The 17,234-nt window shown below is 37.2% G+C and overlaps 1 protein-coding gene across 2 annotated transcripts in view; it reads right to left on the reverse strand.

The window, feature by feature from the left end:
* Positions 1–17,234, reverse strand: part of si:ch73-29c22.1 (kelch-like protein 20) — a 107,926-nt gene that overhangs the window by 26,669 nt on the left and 64,023 nt on the right. For both annotated transcript variants that reach the window (XM_062049505.1, XM_062049506.1), the window contains exon 2: positions 2,688–2,842. In XM_062049505.1, the coding sequence (XP_061905489.1) occupies positions 2,688–2,842 (155 nt within the window). The remainder of the gene's footprint in view (positions 1–2,687; positions 2,843–17,234) is intronic.

Raw genomic sequence — 17,234 nt, forward strand, 5'->3', positions numbered from 1 at the left:
GGTGGAGCACACCACACGTTCTTCACTTCATTGGTCAATAACAATGGAAGGATGAAAATATTCCTATCGCTCCATTTTGAATCTGATACCACAATTGTCGTCCTACTTGTCTACAGCGCTAAGCCTGCTGGGTAATGAAGTATATTTCTACTTTGTATATTTATTTAATCTTTATTTATCCAGGGTAAGGCAACTGTCACCTGGTCTTGTGTTGGTTTTCTAGAACTGCCACTGATAACACGGCTTCCATTTTGGCTCTGATACCACATCCAAATTCCTCTGTGGATTTTGTTCCCCGGTCTTGTGTTGGTTTGTTGCTAGAACTGCCACTGATAACACGGCCTGCATTTTGGTTCTGATACCACATCCAAATTCCTGGATGGATTTTTCCCCCCAGTCTTGTGTTAGTTTGCTTGAACCGCCACTGACAGTACAGCTTCCATTTTGGCTCTGATCCAAAATCCAAATTCCTGGGTGGATTTTGTTCCCCAGTCTTGTGTAGGTATTGCTAGAACCACCACTGATAACACAGCCTCCATTTTGGTTCTGATACCACATCCAAATTCCTGGATAAATTGTGTCCCTCAGTCTTGTGTTGGTTTTCTAAAACCGCCACTGCCAGCACTACCCCAATTTTGGCTCTCATCCTACATCCAAATTCCCGGGTGGATTTTGTCAACCAGTCTTGTATTAGTTTTCTAGCACCGCCGCTGCTAGCAGGGCCTTCATTTTGGCTCTGATCCCACATCCAAATTCCTGGATGGATTTTGTCCCCCAGTCTTGTGTTAGTTTGTTGCTAGAATCGTCACTGCCAGCACAGCCTACATTTTGGTTCTGATACCACATCAAAATTCCTGGGTGGATTTTTCCCCAGTCTTGTGTTGGTTTTATAGGACCGTCACTTATAACACTGCCTCCATTTTGGTTTTGACCCCAAATCCAAATTCCTGGATGGGTTTTGTCACCCGGTCTTGTGTTGGTTTGTTGCTCGAACCGCCACCGACAGCACTGACTCCATTTTAGCTCCAATCCCAAATCTAAATTCCTCTGTAGATTTTGTCCCCCAGTCTTGTGTTGGTTTTGTAGAATTGCCAGTGACAGTAGAGCCTCCATTTTGACTCTGATCCCACATCCAAATTCCTGGGTGGATTTTGTCCCCCCAGTCTTGTGTTAGTTTTGTAGAACCACCACTAACAGCACAACCTCCATTTTGGTTTTGATCCCACATCCAAATTCCCGGGTGGATTTTTTCCCCAGTCTTGTGTTGGTTTTCTAGAAGCACCACTGGCAGCACAACCTCCATTTTGGTTTTGATCCCACATCCAAATTCCCGGATGGGTTTTGTCACCCGGTCTTGTGTTGGTTTGTTGCTCGAACCGCCACCGACAGCACAAATTCTATTTAGGCTCCAATCCCAAATCTAAATTCCTCGGTAGATTTTGTCCCCCAGTCTTGTGTTGGTTTTCTAGAACCGCCAGTAACAGTAGAGCCTCCATTTTGGCTCTGATCCCACATCCAAATTCCTGGGTGGATTTTGTCCCCCCAGTCTTGTGCTGGCTTTCTAGAACCACCACTGACAGCACAACCTCCATTTTGATTCCGATCCGACATCCAAATTCCCGGGTGGATTTTTTTCCCCAGTCTTGTGTTTGTTTTCTAGAACCGAAAATGCTACCAAGGCCTCCATTTTGGCTCTGATCCCACATCCAAATTCCAGATTCCAGATTCTGTCCCCCGGTCTTGTGTTGGTTTGCGGAACAAAGACGTGAAAAAAGAGGCATATATACCTGGCTGGTGACACTTAAGCAGGGAAGTGGCAAGCGTTATTGACTGGTTGCCATGGTGACCTCCCATGAAAAGCGCAGTTATGAAGAGAAACTAACTCACCAGCAAGTCCCTGGAGCTCTGCTGGGAGCAGAAACATATTTATATGTATCACTTGGTTTTTATTAAGGCGTTTGAGGAAGTAGTCTGACAAAATGTGTCACCAGAGCCTCTCATCAGGATGAGGCTGAACGTCTCCCTGGATGGCGCCATGGCGACCACAACATTAGCCTGTGTTGACATTCCTCTTATATATGTGTGAGATACATATATACATTTTTATATGTGTGAGATACATATATACATTTATATATGTGTGAGATACATATATACATATATACATTTATATACTGTATGTGTGAGATACATATATACATATATACATTTATATACAGTTTGTGTGAGATTCATATATACATTTATATATGTGTGAGATACATATATACATTTATCTAAAGTATGTGTGAGATACATATATACATATATACATTTATATACAGTATGTGTGAGATTCATATATACATTTATATATGTGTGAGATTCATTTATAAATTTATATATGTGTGAGATACATACATATACATATATATATATATATATATACATATATATATATATATATATATATATGAGATACATACATATATATATATGTATATGTATGTATCTCATATATATACATATATATATATATATATATATATATATATATATATATATATATATATATATATATATATATATATATATATATATATATATATATATATATATATATATATATATATATATATATATATATATATGTGTGAGATACAAGTAATGGCTCATTCTTAAGACTACAGTAGTTCAGTGGAACTGACCCATAAACATTGTGTCCGCGCAGACGTTGTTTGGCGGAAGCTCGCTCTGCTGAGGTGCTGCTGACATGCGGCGAGGAGGCCGGGCGGAGCCATCCTTGATCGCCATGTGTTGGGATTGTGGCTCCTGGATGGATTGTGGCTCCTGGATGGACGCCCTGCCAACACACAAGCTTTTGAATGGATCAAACGTACCAAAAACATGAGTGGACTTTCCAAAATTCTGTAATACGTTGTACCACAGCAAACATTGTATGTTAATGTATTTAATATTGTGGGTGTTGTCAAACTGCACTCTGTGATACTGTTTGGAATGTTTTTGTCACCCAATTAAAGGGGCTGTTCAAACGCTTAAACCAGACGTGTCCGAACTTATATACATATATACATACATACATACATACATACATACATACATACATACATACATATATATACATATATATATATATATATACACATATATATATATATATATATATATATATATATATATATATATATATATATATATATATATATATATATATATATATATATATATATATATATATATAAAATATATATATATATATATATATTTATATATATACATACATATATATATATATATACACATATATACATACATTATATATATATATATATATATATATATATATATATATATATATATATATATATATATATATATATATATATATATATATATATATATATACATATATATATATATATACATACATACATATATATAATATATATATATATATATATATATACATACATACATATATATAATTATATAATATATATATATATATATATATATATATATATATATATATACATATATATGCACATATATACACATATATACATACATATATACACATATATACATATATATATATATACACATATATACATATATATATATATATATATATATATATATATATATATATATATATATATATATATATATATATATATATATATATATATATATATATATATATATATATATATATATATATATATATATATATATATATATATAGATAGATATATCAATCAATCAATCAATGTTTATTTATATAGCCCTAAATCACAAGTGTCTCAAAGGGCTGTACAAGCCACAACGACATCCTCGGTACAGAGCCCACATGCGGGCAAGGAAAACTCACCCCAGTGGGACGTCAATGTGAATGACTATGAGAAACCTTGGAGAGGACCGCATATGTGGGTAACCCCCCCTCTAGGGGAGACCGAAAGCAATGGATGTCGAGTGGGTCTGACATAATATTGTGAAAGTCCAACACATCAGCGAAAGTCCAGTCCATAGTGGGGCCAGCAGGAACCATCCCGAGCGGAGACGGGTCAGCAGCGTAGAGATGTCCCCATCCGATGAACAGGCTAGCGGTCCGCCCCGGGTTGGGAGCAGAGTAGAAAAGAAAAGAAAAGAAACGGCAGATCAACTGGTCTAAAAAGGGAGTCAATTTAAAGGCTAAAGTATACAAATGAGTTTTAAGAAGAGACTTAAATGCTTCTACTGAGGTAGCATCTCTAACTTTTACCGGGAGGGCATTCCATAGTATTGGAGCCCGAATAGAAAACGCTCTATAGCCCGCAGACTTTTTTTGGGCTCTGGGAATCACTAATAAGCCGGAGTTCTTTGAACGCAGATTTCTTGCCGGGACATATGGTACAATACAATCGGCAAGATAGGCAGGAGCTAGACCGTGTAGTATTTTATACGTAAGTAGTAAAACCTTAAAGTCGCATCTTAGGTGCACAGGAAGCCAGTGCAGGTGAGCCAGTATAGGCGTAATATGATCAAACTTTCTTGTTTTTGTCAAAAGTCTAGCAGCCGCATTTTGTACCATCTGTAATCTTTTAATGCTAGACATAGGGAGGCCCGAAAATAATACGTTACAGTAATCGAGACGAGATGTAACGAACGCATGGATAATGATCTCAGCATCGTTTGTGGACAAAATGGAACGAATTTTAGCGATATTACGGAGATGAAAGAAGGCCGTTTTAGTAACACTCTTAATGTGTGACTCAAACGAGAGAGTTGGGTCGAAGATAATACCCAGATTCTTTACCGAGTCGCCTTGTTTAATTGTTTGGTTGTCAAATGTTAAGGTGGTATTATTAAATAGATGTTGGTGTCTAGCAGGACCGATAATCAGCATTTCCGTTTTCTTAGCGTTGAGTTGCAAAAAGTTAGCGGACATCCATTGTTTAATTTCATTAAGACACGCCTCCAGCTGACTACAATCCGGCGTGTTGGTCAGCTTTAGGGGCATGTAGAGTTGGGTGTCATCAGCATAACAGTGAAAGCTAACACCGTATTTGCGTATGATGTCACCTAGCGGCAGCATGTAAATACTAAAGAGTGCAGGGCCAAGAACCGAACCCTGGGGAACTCTGCACGTTGCCTTAACATAGTCCGAGGTCACATTGTTATGGGAGACACACTGCATCCTGTCAGTAAGATAAGACCAAGACAAGGCTAAGTCTGACATCCCAATACGCGTTTTGATATGCTCTAATAAAATATTATGATCAACAGTATCGAAAGCGGCGCTAAGATCAAGAAGCAGCAACATAGATGACGCATCAGAATCCATCGTTAGCAATAGATCATTAGTCATTTTTGCGAGGGCTGTCTCCGTAGAGTGATTTGCCCTGAAACCGGTTTGAAAAGGTTCACAGAGATTGTTAGACGCTAAGTGTTCATTTAGCTGCTGTGCGACAATTTTTTCGAGGATTTTCGAGATAAACGGAAGGTGGGACACCGGCCGGTAGTTTACCAAGAGATCAGGATCGAGGTTAGGTCTTTTGAGTAGAGGATGAATAACCGCTTTTTTAAATGCTAGGGGAACAGTGCCAGAGGAAAGTGATACGTTTATAATATTTAACACTGATGGACCTAATAATACAAAAAGCTCCTTGATAAGTTTCCCAGGAATTTGGGTCAAGTAAACATGTTGTTTGTTTTGTAGCATTTACACATTTTAACAATTCCTCCAAATTTATTTCATCAAAGAGAGAGAAACTATTTTGGAGGGCAGTGTCCATCGTATATACAGTCGTATCTGTGTTAATAGAACCCAGTTGTAGCTGAGATGCGTTGTCTTTAATCTCTTTTCTAATGACTTCAATTTTCTTATTAAAGAAATTCATAAAGTCATCTGCTGAGTGGGTGGAGCTACTGGGAGGAGTCCCTTGTTGGGTTAGCGATGCTACTGTACTAAACAAAAATTTAGGATCAGTTTTGTTGAGGTGGATGAGATTTGAGTAATATTTAGCTTTAGCTGAGGTAAGCATGCGTTTATAAGTTATTAAACTATCACTCCATGCTTGATGGAAAACCTCAAGTTTAGTCGCACGCCATTTGCGTTCCAGCTTTCTACATGATCATTTCTGGGCTTTAATTTCTTCTGTAAACCATGGGGTACGCCTTTTAGGGGCCCTTTTTAGCTTTAGCGGTGCTACACTATCAATGGTGTTGCGCAGGGCGTCGTTAAAGTTGTTAGTGAGGTTATCAATAGAGCCCACATAATTTGGGAATGGTGCCATTACCGAAGGCAGTAGGTCAGTAAGAGTCGTCGTTGTGGCAGCATTAATGTTGCGGCTGCTATAGTAGTTATTATTATTATTATTAGTTTGTTGACAATGAGTCAGAACTTCGAATTTTATAAGGTAATGATCGGATATTACTTTAGTGTACGGGAGTATCGTAACTTTGGAGGTGGTGACACCCCTGACAAGCACTAGATCTATCGTATTACCGTTGCGATGCGTGGGTTCATTTATTATTTGTGTAAGACCACAGCTATCAATTATAGTCTGGAGCGCCACGCATGGAGGGTCCGATGGGGTATTCATATGGATGTTAAAGTCTCCCATTATGATTATATTGTCGGCGTGCGTCACTAGATCAGCAACGAACTCTGAAAATTCATTGATAAAGTCCGAATAGGGCCCTGGGGGGCGGTAGATGACAGCCAGGTGCAGAGGCAGCGGTGTGACAAACCTCATAGTAAGCACCTCAAACGAGTTATATTTATTATTTAGGTCCGAGGTAAGGCTAAAGTTTTTGTTGTATATTAGTGCAACACCCCCACCCCTTTTAATGGGACGGGCAATATGCGTTCCCATATAGCCAGGAGGAGACGCCTCACCCAGCGCAAATTTGTCTGGTTTGAGCCAAGTCTCGGCTAGACCAACGACATCAAGATTGTTGTCTCTAATGACTTCATTAACTAATAACGTTTTGGAAGACAATGATCTTATGTTTAAAAAGCCCATATTATAGGTAGTGGGCTGTTTTGAGGAGTTTTTGTTGAAAGTATCCGTAGTAGCAATATTAATAATGTTACGTTTATTATGCGTAGTGCACTTTAAATAATTTCGACCATATCTAGGAATTGATATGACAGGAATTTTTAGATTGTTTGCCACCTCAGTAAAATGCATGTCCACCTCTGACGCAGAAAAAACATTATGTGAGTTGTATATTGTTCTAAGAGAATTGCTATGTGTGCAGGGATTATCCAGCCTGGCACTGGCTAGTTCCAGTTTAACAGACTCCTTATTAGCGCTTCTTTGAGGATTAGCTTTTAGCTTTTTCGTTATCCCCGCTAACAACAACGCCTTTAGCTTTGTTGTTAGCCCCGCCCGACATCCCCGCTTCTGCTTCCGAGCACACCGCTTACGTCTCTTTCGTTGACGGTCTCCGCTGGTAGTGGACGCCGCTGCTTCAAAGGCCACTGCTGGATGTAGCTCGCAAATAATTCCCAAGCTAGCGAGTAGGTCCACCGTACACGCATCTTTCAGCCCAAAATGGCCCGATCTCTCCACATCCAGAGTCGTAAGTTGGTCGTAAGTGATCACGGAGTGAACACGCTGTGAGCCAGCCATGAATTTGACTGAATTGACGGGTATTTTTGCCAAATCGGTCTACACTTCCAAGAGCGCATGCAAGAAGCTGCCGCCGTGAAGTGCCGCCATCTTGAATCTATATATATATATATATATATATATATATATATATATATATATATATATATATATATATATATATATATATATATATATATATATATATATATATATATATATGCACTACCGTTCAAAAGTTTGGGGTCGCATTGAAATGTCGTTATTTTTGAAGGAAAAGCACTGTACTTTTCAATGAAGATAACTTTAAACTTTGATTGATTGATTGAGACTTTTATTAGTAGGTTGCACAGTGAAGTACATATTCCGTACAATTGACCACTAAATGGTAACACCTGAATAAGTTTTTCAACTTGTTTAAGTCGGGGTGTCATGTCTGTTCATGTTTTTGTTTTGGTCATGCGTCATGTCTGTTCATGTTTTTGTTTTGGCCATGTGTTTGTTTTTTGGACTCTTTTTAGTTCCTGGTTGCACTTCCTTGTTTGGTTTGGTTTCCATGGTCACCCATTAGTTTTCACCTGTCATGTCACGCACCTGTTCACCTGTCTTGTCACGCACCTGTTTTCACTGATCACGTCACTATTTAAATCTGTCTGTTTCTGTTGTTCGTCCTGGCGTCTTCGCACTTTTTCATCACCCTGATTCATGTCATGTTCACAGTTCTTTACCAAGTAAGTTTTTGTTTATTATTGCCACAGTTTGTGTTTTTGTTTTATTGTTCATAGTTTTTGCCATTGTGCAAGTTTTGTTTTCATAGTCAAGTTGTTACCTCCGCTGTGAGCGCCTTTTGTTTGCTTCCTTTTTTTTGGTAGTTTATTAGTGTCAAAATAAATCATGTATTTAAATTCACGCCTTGCCCGCGCCAATTTTCCTTTGCCTTCCGGAGAAGCAAAACCCAAGAACCCAGTTATGACACGGGGTCCACTTAAATTGATTCATGATACAGATATATACTATCATATATACTATCATCATAATACAGTCATCACACAAGATAATCACAATGAATTATTTACATTATTTACAATCAGGGGTGTGGTGGTGGTGGTGGGGGGGGGGGGGGGGGGTTAGGATATGGACATCAAGTAGTGGACATAGAGAGAGAGAGAGAGAGAGAGAGAGAGAGAGAGAGAGAGAGAGAGAGAGAGAGAGAGAGAGAGAGAGAGATCAGAAGGCATAAGAAAAAGTATCTGCATTTGATTGTTTACATTTGATTGTTAGCAATCCGGGGAGGGTGTTAGTTTAGGGTTGTAGCTGCCTGGAGGTGAACTTTTATTGCGGTTTTGAAGGAGGATAGAGATGCCCTTTCTTTTATACCTGTTGGGAGCGCATTCCACATTGACGTGGCATAGAAAGAGAATGAGTTAAGACCTTTGTTAGTTCGGAATTTGGGTTTAACGTGGTTAGTGGAGCTCCCCCTGGTGTTGTGGTTATGGCGGTCATTTACGTTAAGGAAGTAGTTTGACATGTACTTCGGTATCAGGGAGGTGTAGCGGATTTTATAGACTAGGCTCAGTGCTAGTTGTTTAACTCTGTCCTCCACCTTGAGCCAGCCCACTTTAGAGAAGTGGGTAGGAGTGAGGTGGGATCTGGGGTGGAGGTCTAGAAGTAACCTGACTAGCTTGTTCTGAGATGTTTGGAGTTTAGATTTGAGGGTTTTGGAGGTGCTAGGGTACCAGGAGGTGCATGCGTAATCGAAAAAGGGTTGAACGAGAGTTCCCGCCAGAATCGTCAAGGTGCTTTTGTTGACCAGAGAAGAGATTCTGTAGAGAAATCTCGTTCGTTGGTTAACCTTTTTGATTACCTTGGTTGCCATTTTATCACAGGAAAGGTTAGCCTCTAGAATGGAACCTAGGTAGGTGACCTCATCTTTCCTGGTGATAACAATGTCACCCACTTTTATGGTGAAGTCATTGACTTTCTTGAGGTTGATGTGGGACCCAAACAGGATGGATTCAGTTTTACCCAAGTGTATGGATAGCTTGTTGTCAGCGAGCCAGGTGCAAGTTCTACAGAGCTCAGCACTGAGGATTTTCTCCACCTGTGACTTGTCCTTGCCGGATACCAGCAAGGCAGAGTCATCCGCAAACAAAAACAATTCACAGTCGCATGCCGATGACATGTCGTTTATGTATATTAGGAACAGTAAAGGTCCCAATATACTGCCTTGGGGGACTCCACAGCTCACCGAGAGGGGAGGGGACACGGTGCCGTTCACCTCTACCACCTGCTCCCTCCCCTCCAAGTAAGATTGCATCCAGCTCCATGAGATTTTGTTAAATCCGATTGCTCTGAGCTTATCCAACAGTATAGCGTGGTTAACGGTGTCAAAGGCCTTCTGAAGGTCCAGCATGACCATGCCATAGTATTTGCCCGCGTCTACCTCATGTTTGATGTGGTCGGTCAGATAGAGAAGGCATGTGTCAGTGGAGTGGTTAGTTCTGAAGCCGGATTGGAATTTGTACATGAGTTTATTAGTGGCAAGGTAACTATCGACCTGTTCATAAACATTTTTTTCCATTACTTTCGAAATGGAACTGAGAATAGAAACAGGTCGGTAGTTGCCAGGTTCCAATTTGCTTCCTTTTTTAAAGAGGGGAGTTACTCTTGCAATCTTAAAATCTTTTGGTACTTGGCCTTGTGTAATTGATAGGTTTATTATGTGCGTGATGATCGGGGCAACGATGGAGGCAGAGTCCCTGAGGAATCTGGAGGGAATATTATCAAGGCCGGTGGCCTTGTTAGGGTGGAGCGCGCTCAATTTTTTAAACACCTCATCAGCTGTGACCATTTCTAATTTGAAATCATCGTTGGATACTCCTAGCTTTCTGTAGAAGGCTTTAATGTGTTCTACACCAAAGCGACCAGAGTGGTGGGACAGCTTGTTGACAAGGGTTGCGGCTATGCTGGTGAAAAAGATGTTAAGTCTGCTAGCTACCTCCATTTTGTCTGTAACTAGTCTTAACTTTAAGGAAATACACTCTATACATTGCTAATGTGGTAAATGACTATTCTAGCTGCAAATGTCTGGTTTTTGGTGCAATATCTACATAGGTGTATAGAGGCCCATTTCCAGCAACTATCACTCCAGTGTTCTAATGGTACAATGTGTTTGCTCATTGGCTCAGAAGGCTAATTGATGATTAGAAAACCCTTGTGCAATCATGTTCACACATCTGAAAACAGTTTAGCTCGTAACAGAAGCTACAAAACTGACCTTCCTTTGAGCAGATTGAGTTTCTGGAGCATCACATTTGTGGGGTCAATTAAACGCTCAAAATGGCCAGAAAAAGAGAACTTTCATCTGAAACTCGACAGTCTATTCTTGTTCTTAGAAATGAAGGCTATTCCACAAAATTGTTTGGGTGACCCCAAACTTTTATATATATATATATATATATATATATATATATATATATATATATATATATATATATATATATATATATATATATATATATATATATATATATATATATATATATATATATATATAAAATGTATGTGTATTTATATGTATATACATATACATACATATACATATACCGTATATTACCAAATAAATGCCCTTGGGCAAATAACCGCCCATGTCCTAATAGCAGCCCGGGGTCTGACCCCATTTTGTGAATTAACCGCCTCTTCCTACTAACCACCTATGTCCAAATAGCTGCCCATGGGCTGTTATTTGCATAATTTAGATTAAAATCATATTGATTTCATTAAGCCCAATTTATAAGATAAAAGGAAAAGCAAAGGTGCAGTAGTTCTGGTAATTACGGTAACAGCAGACGCGTGGAGTCCAGAGAGTTACATGACAATCAAAGGCTTAACGAAATCTGTGCCGTGATGGCTTACGTTACGTGGGGATTCTGGGTAATCAACATATTGCAATGGGTCACCGCATATAGTGTGACACACACTCAACGACAACAACAAACCCACGAGGAAAAGTTTCAGCATGGCAAGCAACAGCAGCAGTGAGTTGAATGAACAGGATACCGGTACACAACAACTGATGGACGGGAATACTTTAAGGGGGAAGAAGAACAGAAAGTTTGACTTAAAGTTCAAGCTAGCGGTTGTTAAGTATGCGGAGCAGAATTCTGGTTTGGCAGCAGCCAGGCAGTTTAACGTTGACCCAAAACGTGTACGAGAATGGAAACAAAAAAAGGGAGAACTACTATCTCAGTCGGCCATTGATGGAAAACAGGCTCGCTTATCTGGTGGAGGTAGGAAGAAAGTGAGCGACGAGCTTGATGCTAATTTGTGTCAGTGGATACATCACCTTCGTGGACTGAACCACCGTGTGTCCCGCAAAATGATCATTTTCAATGATTATTTTTCCTGTATGCTGCTTTATTTAAAACTTGGAGTACTGTAGCCTTTATTTTATTTAAGTCACAGTATTATTGTTCTGTTTTGATGGTGGGTTTTATACTTGAGTTCTTGGTACCATAATTTTATTTTTCCCAGTAGGCTGCTTTATTCAAAAAGTTTATTTATTTTTAGTATTGGTATGTTATTTGACAATTGTTGCACTACTGCCATGTTGATAGCCTACCTCATGTTGATCTCTTGTTTTTTTTGTTTGTATGTTTACAATAGCTTTTATATTTAAAGTTTTTTGTACGAAAAGAAAATACTGGAAAGTAACCATTGTAACCAAATAATGGCCTGGTGCAGGCTGGTGCAAAAATAAATAAAAGCCTTGTGCAAATAACCGCCTGCTTCTTTTAAACGCCTGTCTCCAAATCGATTTTGTGAAATAAACGCCCGGGGTACTATTTGTGAATATATATATATATATATATATATATATATATATATATATATATATATATATATATATATATATATATATATATATATATATATATATATATATATATATATATATATACATATATATATATATATATATATATATATATATATATATATATATATATATATATATAAATACACACTCACACTCACACACACACACACACACACACACACACACACACACACACACACACACACACACACACACACACACACACACACACACATATATATATATATATATTAGGGGTGTGGGAAAAAATCGTTTCGAATTCGAATCGCGATTCTCACGTTGTGCGATTCAGAATCGATTGTCATTTTTAAAAAATCTATTTATTTTTTTTAAAATGATTTTTTATTTATTTATTTATTTTTGTTAATCAATCCAACAAAGCAATACACAGCAATACCATAACAATGCAATCCAATTCCAAAACCAAACCCGACCCAGCAACACTCAGAACTGCAATAAACAGAGCAATTGAGAGGAGACACAAACACGACACAGAACAAACCAAAAGTAGTGAAACAAAAATGAATATTATCAACAACAGTATCAATATTATTTACAATTTCAACATAGCAGTGATTAAAAATCCCTCATTGATATTATCATTAGACATTTATAAATAAAGAAAAAAAAGAACAATAGTGTCAGAGTGGCTTACACTTGCATCGCATCTCCTAAACTTTACAACACACTGTGTCCAATATTTTCACAAAGATAAAATAAGTCATATTTTTGGTTCATTTAATAGTTAAAACAAATTTACATTATTGCAATCAGTTGATAAAACATTGTCCTTTACAATTATAAACGCTTTTTACAAAAATCTACTACTCAGACTGGGGTAGATCCTGCTGAAATCCTATGTATTGAATGAACAGAACATCGTTGTGAATGGGGAAAAAAATTGTTTTTGAATCGAGAATCGTGTTGACTTGAAAAAAAAAGAAAAGATTTTTAATTGAATCGTGACCCCAAGAATCGATATTGAATCGTATCGTGGGACACCCAAAGACTCACAGCCCTAATATATATATATGTACATATATATATATACACTACCCTTCAAAAGTTTGGGATCACATTGAAAAGTCGTTATTTTTGAAGGAAAAGCACTGTACTTTTCAATGAACATAACTTTAAACTAGTCTTAACTTTAAAGAAATACACTCTATACATTGCTAATGTGGTAAATGACTATTCTAGTTGCAAATGTCTGGTTTTTGGTGCAATATCTACATAGGTGTATAGAGGCCCATTTCCAGCAACTATCACTCCAGTGTTCTAATGGTACAATGTGTTTGCTCATTGGCCCAGAAGGCTAATTGATGATTAGAAAACCCTTGTGCAATCATGTTCACACATCTGAAAACAGTTTAGCTCGTTACAGAAGCTACAAAACTGACCTTCCTTTGAGCAGATTGAGTTTCTGGAGCATCTCATTTGTGGGGTCAATTAAACGCTCAAAATGGCCAGAAAAAGAGAACTTTCATCTGAAACTCGACAGTCTATTCTTGTTCTTAGAAATGAAGGCTATTCCACAAAATTGTTTGGGTGACCCCAAACTTTTGAACGGTAGTGTGTATATATATATATATATATATATATATATATATATATATATATATATATATATATATATATATATATATATATATATATATATATATATATATATATATATATATATATATATATATATATACACACACACACACACATATATATATATATATACACACACACACACACACACACACATATATGTGTGCGTATATATATATGTGTGTATATATATATATACATATATGTACATATATATATTATATATATATTATACTGGAGTGATAGTTGCTGGAAATGGGCCTCTATACACCTATGTAGATATTGCACCAAAAACCAGACATTTGCAGCTAGAATAGTCATTTACCACATTAGCAATGTATAGAGTGTATTTCTTTAAAGGCCTACTGAAATGAAATGTTTTTATTTAAACGGGGATAGCAGATCCATTCTATGTGTCATACTTGATCATTTTGCGATATTGCCATATTTTTGCTGAAAGGATTTAGTATAGAACAACGTCGATAAAGTTTGCAACTTTTGGTCTCTGATAAAAAAAAAACCTTGCCCCGAACGGAAGTAGCGTGACGTTGTCAGTTGTTCACTCCCTCATATTTTCTTATTGTTTTCAACGCAGCTAGAGCTATTCGGACAGAGAAAGCGACCATTACCCCATTAATTTGAGCGAGGATGAAAGATTCGTGGACGAGGAACGTTAGAGTGACGGACTAGAATGCAGTGAAATACATATTTTTTTTCGCTCTGACCGTAACTTAGGTACAAGCTGGCTCATTGGATTCCACACTCTCTCCTTTTTCTATTGTGGATCACAGATTTGTATTTTAATTCACCTCGGATACTATATCCTCTTGAAAATGAGAGTCAAGAACGCGAAATGGACATTCACAGTGACTTTTATCTCCACGACAATACATCGACGAAGCTCTTTAGCATGAGCTAACGTGATAGCATCTGTCTCAAATGCAGATAGAAACAAAATAAATAAATCCCTGACTTCCTCCTGGGGAATCCCGAAGCGTTCCCAGGCCAGAGAGGAGATATAATCCCCCCATCTGGTCCTTGGCCTGCCGCGGGGTCTCCTCCCAGTGGGACGTGCAACGAGGACCTCCCTAGGGAGACGCTGGTGAGGCATCCGCACGAGATGCCCGAACCACCTAAGCTGGCTCCTTTCCAAGCGAAGGAGCAGCGGCTCTACTCCGAGTCTCTCTCGGGTGACTGAACTTCTCACCCTATCTCTAAGCGAGATGCCAGCCACCCTTCTGAGGAAACTCATTTCGGCCGCTTGTATCCGCGATCTTATTCTTTCGGTCATTACCCACACTTGACCCATCACCCTTGATCACCCCTGGGAGGTGAGAGGAGCAGTGAGCAGCAGCGGTGGCCGCGACCAGGAATCATTTTTGGTGATTTAACCCCTAATTCCAACCTTTGATGCTGAGTGCAAAGTATATATATATATATATATATATATATATATATATATATATATATATATATATATATATATATATATATATATATATATATATATATATATATATATATATATATATATATATATATATATATATATATATATATATATATATACATACATGCATACATACATATATATATATACATATATATATACATATATATATATATATATATATATATATATATATATATATATATATATATATATATATATATATATATATATATATATATATATATATATATATATATATATATATATATATATATATATACATACATATATATATATATATATATATATATATATATATATATATATATATATATATACATATATATATTTATATATTTATATACAGTATATATATATATATATATATATATATATATATATATATATATATATATATATATATATACATATATATACACATATCTATCCATCTATCTATCTATCTATCTATCTATCTATCTATCTATCTATCTATCTATCTATCTATCTATCTATCTATCTATCTATCTATCTATCTATCTATCTATCTATCTATCTATCTATCTATCTATCTATCTATCTATCTATCTATCTATCTATCTATCTATCTATCTATCTATCTATCTATCTATCTATCTATCTATCTATCTATCTATCTATATTGTGTGTGTGTGTGTGTGTGTCCTGGGCATGACATTAATGTGCATCTGGCAGTGGAGGCTCCTCTATGGGGTCTTGGGGCACTAGGGAGTTAACCCCTTTACTACTGTTACCCCAGGTGGCCCTTGGCAAAGGTCTAGTACCTAACTGCCCTCTAGCCAGGGATACGGTGAAGACCTCAACGGCGGAAGACGGTAGATTTAAGAACTACCACAACGGCTGCGATGGCAGATGAAGGCTGCAGCAGAAAAGGGTCCCCAGTCGTATCGGACTCCATGCCACTGGACCCTGACCCGATTCTTTCAAGGATCGTGTGGTGACTGTCTGTGCACCAGCCTCCCCACGTTAAACAAAGTCATGCACAGGCATCCTCCATAAAGGGATACACCCCTACCAGGAGGTTCGTCATACTCGTTCGAGTGACCGCCGATGATGATGGTGTGTGTGTGTGTTTGTTTTATGCCCTTTTTGTCATATAAAACTTATTTTTTATGGCAAACACACAAAATATGCAATATTTTCCCCTAAAAATGTTTTAAAGTGAAATATTTGATGTCAAGTAATTGGACACCTAAGTTTTTTTTAAACTGTCTTTGCTCAAAAAATAATTATGAATCAAAATCCACGTTGTTTTGAATAATTGACCAATTTAGGGCTCCAATTACTTGACATCAAATATTACACTTTGAAATGTTAGGGGGGGGAAATATTGCATATTTTGTGTGTCTGCCATAAAAAAAACATGTTTTCTATGACAAAAAAAAGGGCATAAAACACACACACACACACACACACACACACACACACACACACACACACACACACACACACACACACACACACACACACACACACACACACACACACACACACACACACAAAAACATAAAATAATTATTAATACGTATTATTGACTAATAGATCTGAAGGTGATCTAGAGATTTATGAGTGGAAAGTTAAAAAACATATATAATAATTTGTGACTTATTTTTAACACTTATGAATGAGGCCCTTTTTCAAA

This window comes from Entelurus aequoreus, linkage group LG06 (assembly GCF_033978785.1).
Source record: "Entelurus aequoreus isolate RoL-2023_Sb linkage group LG06, RoL_Eaeq_v1.1, whole genome shotgun sequence".
NCBI lineage: Eukaryota > Metazoa > Chordata > Actinopteri > Syngnathiformes > Syngnathidae > Entelurus > Entelurus aequoreus.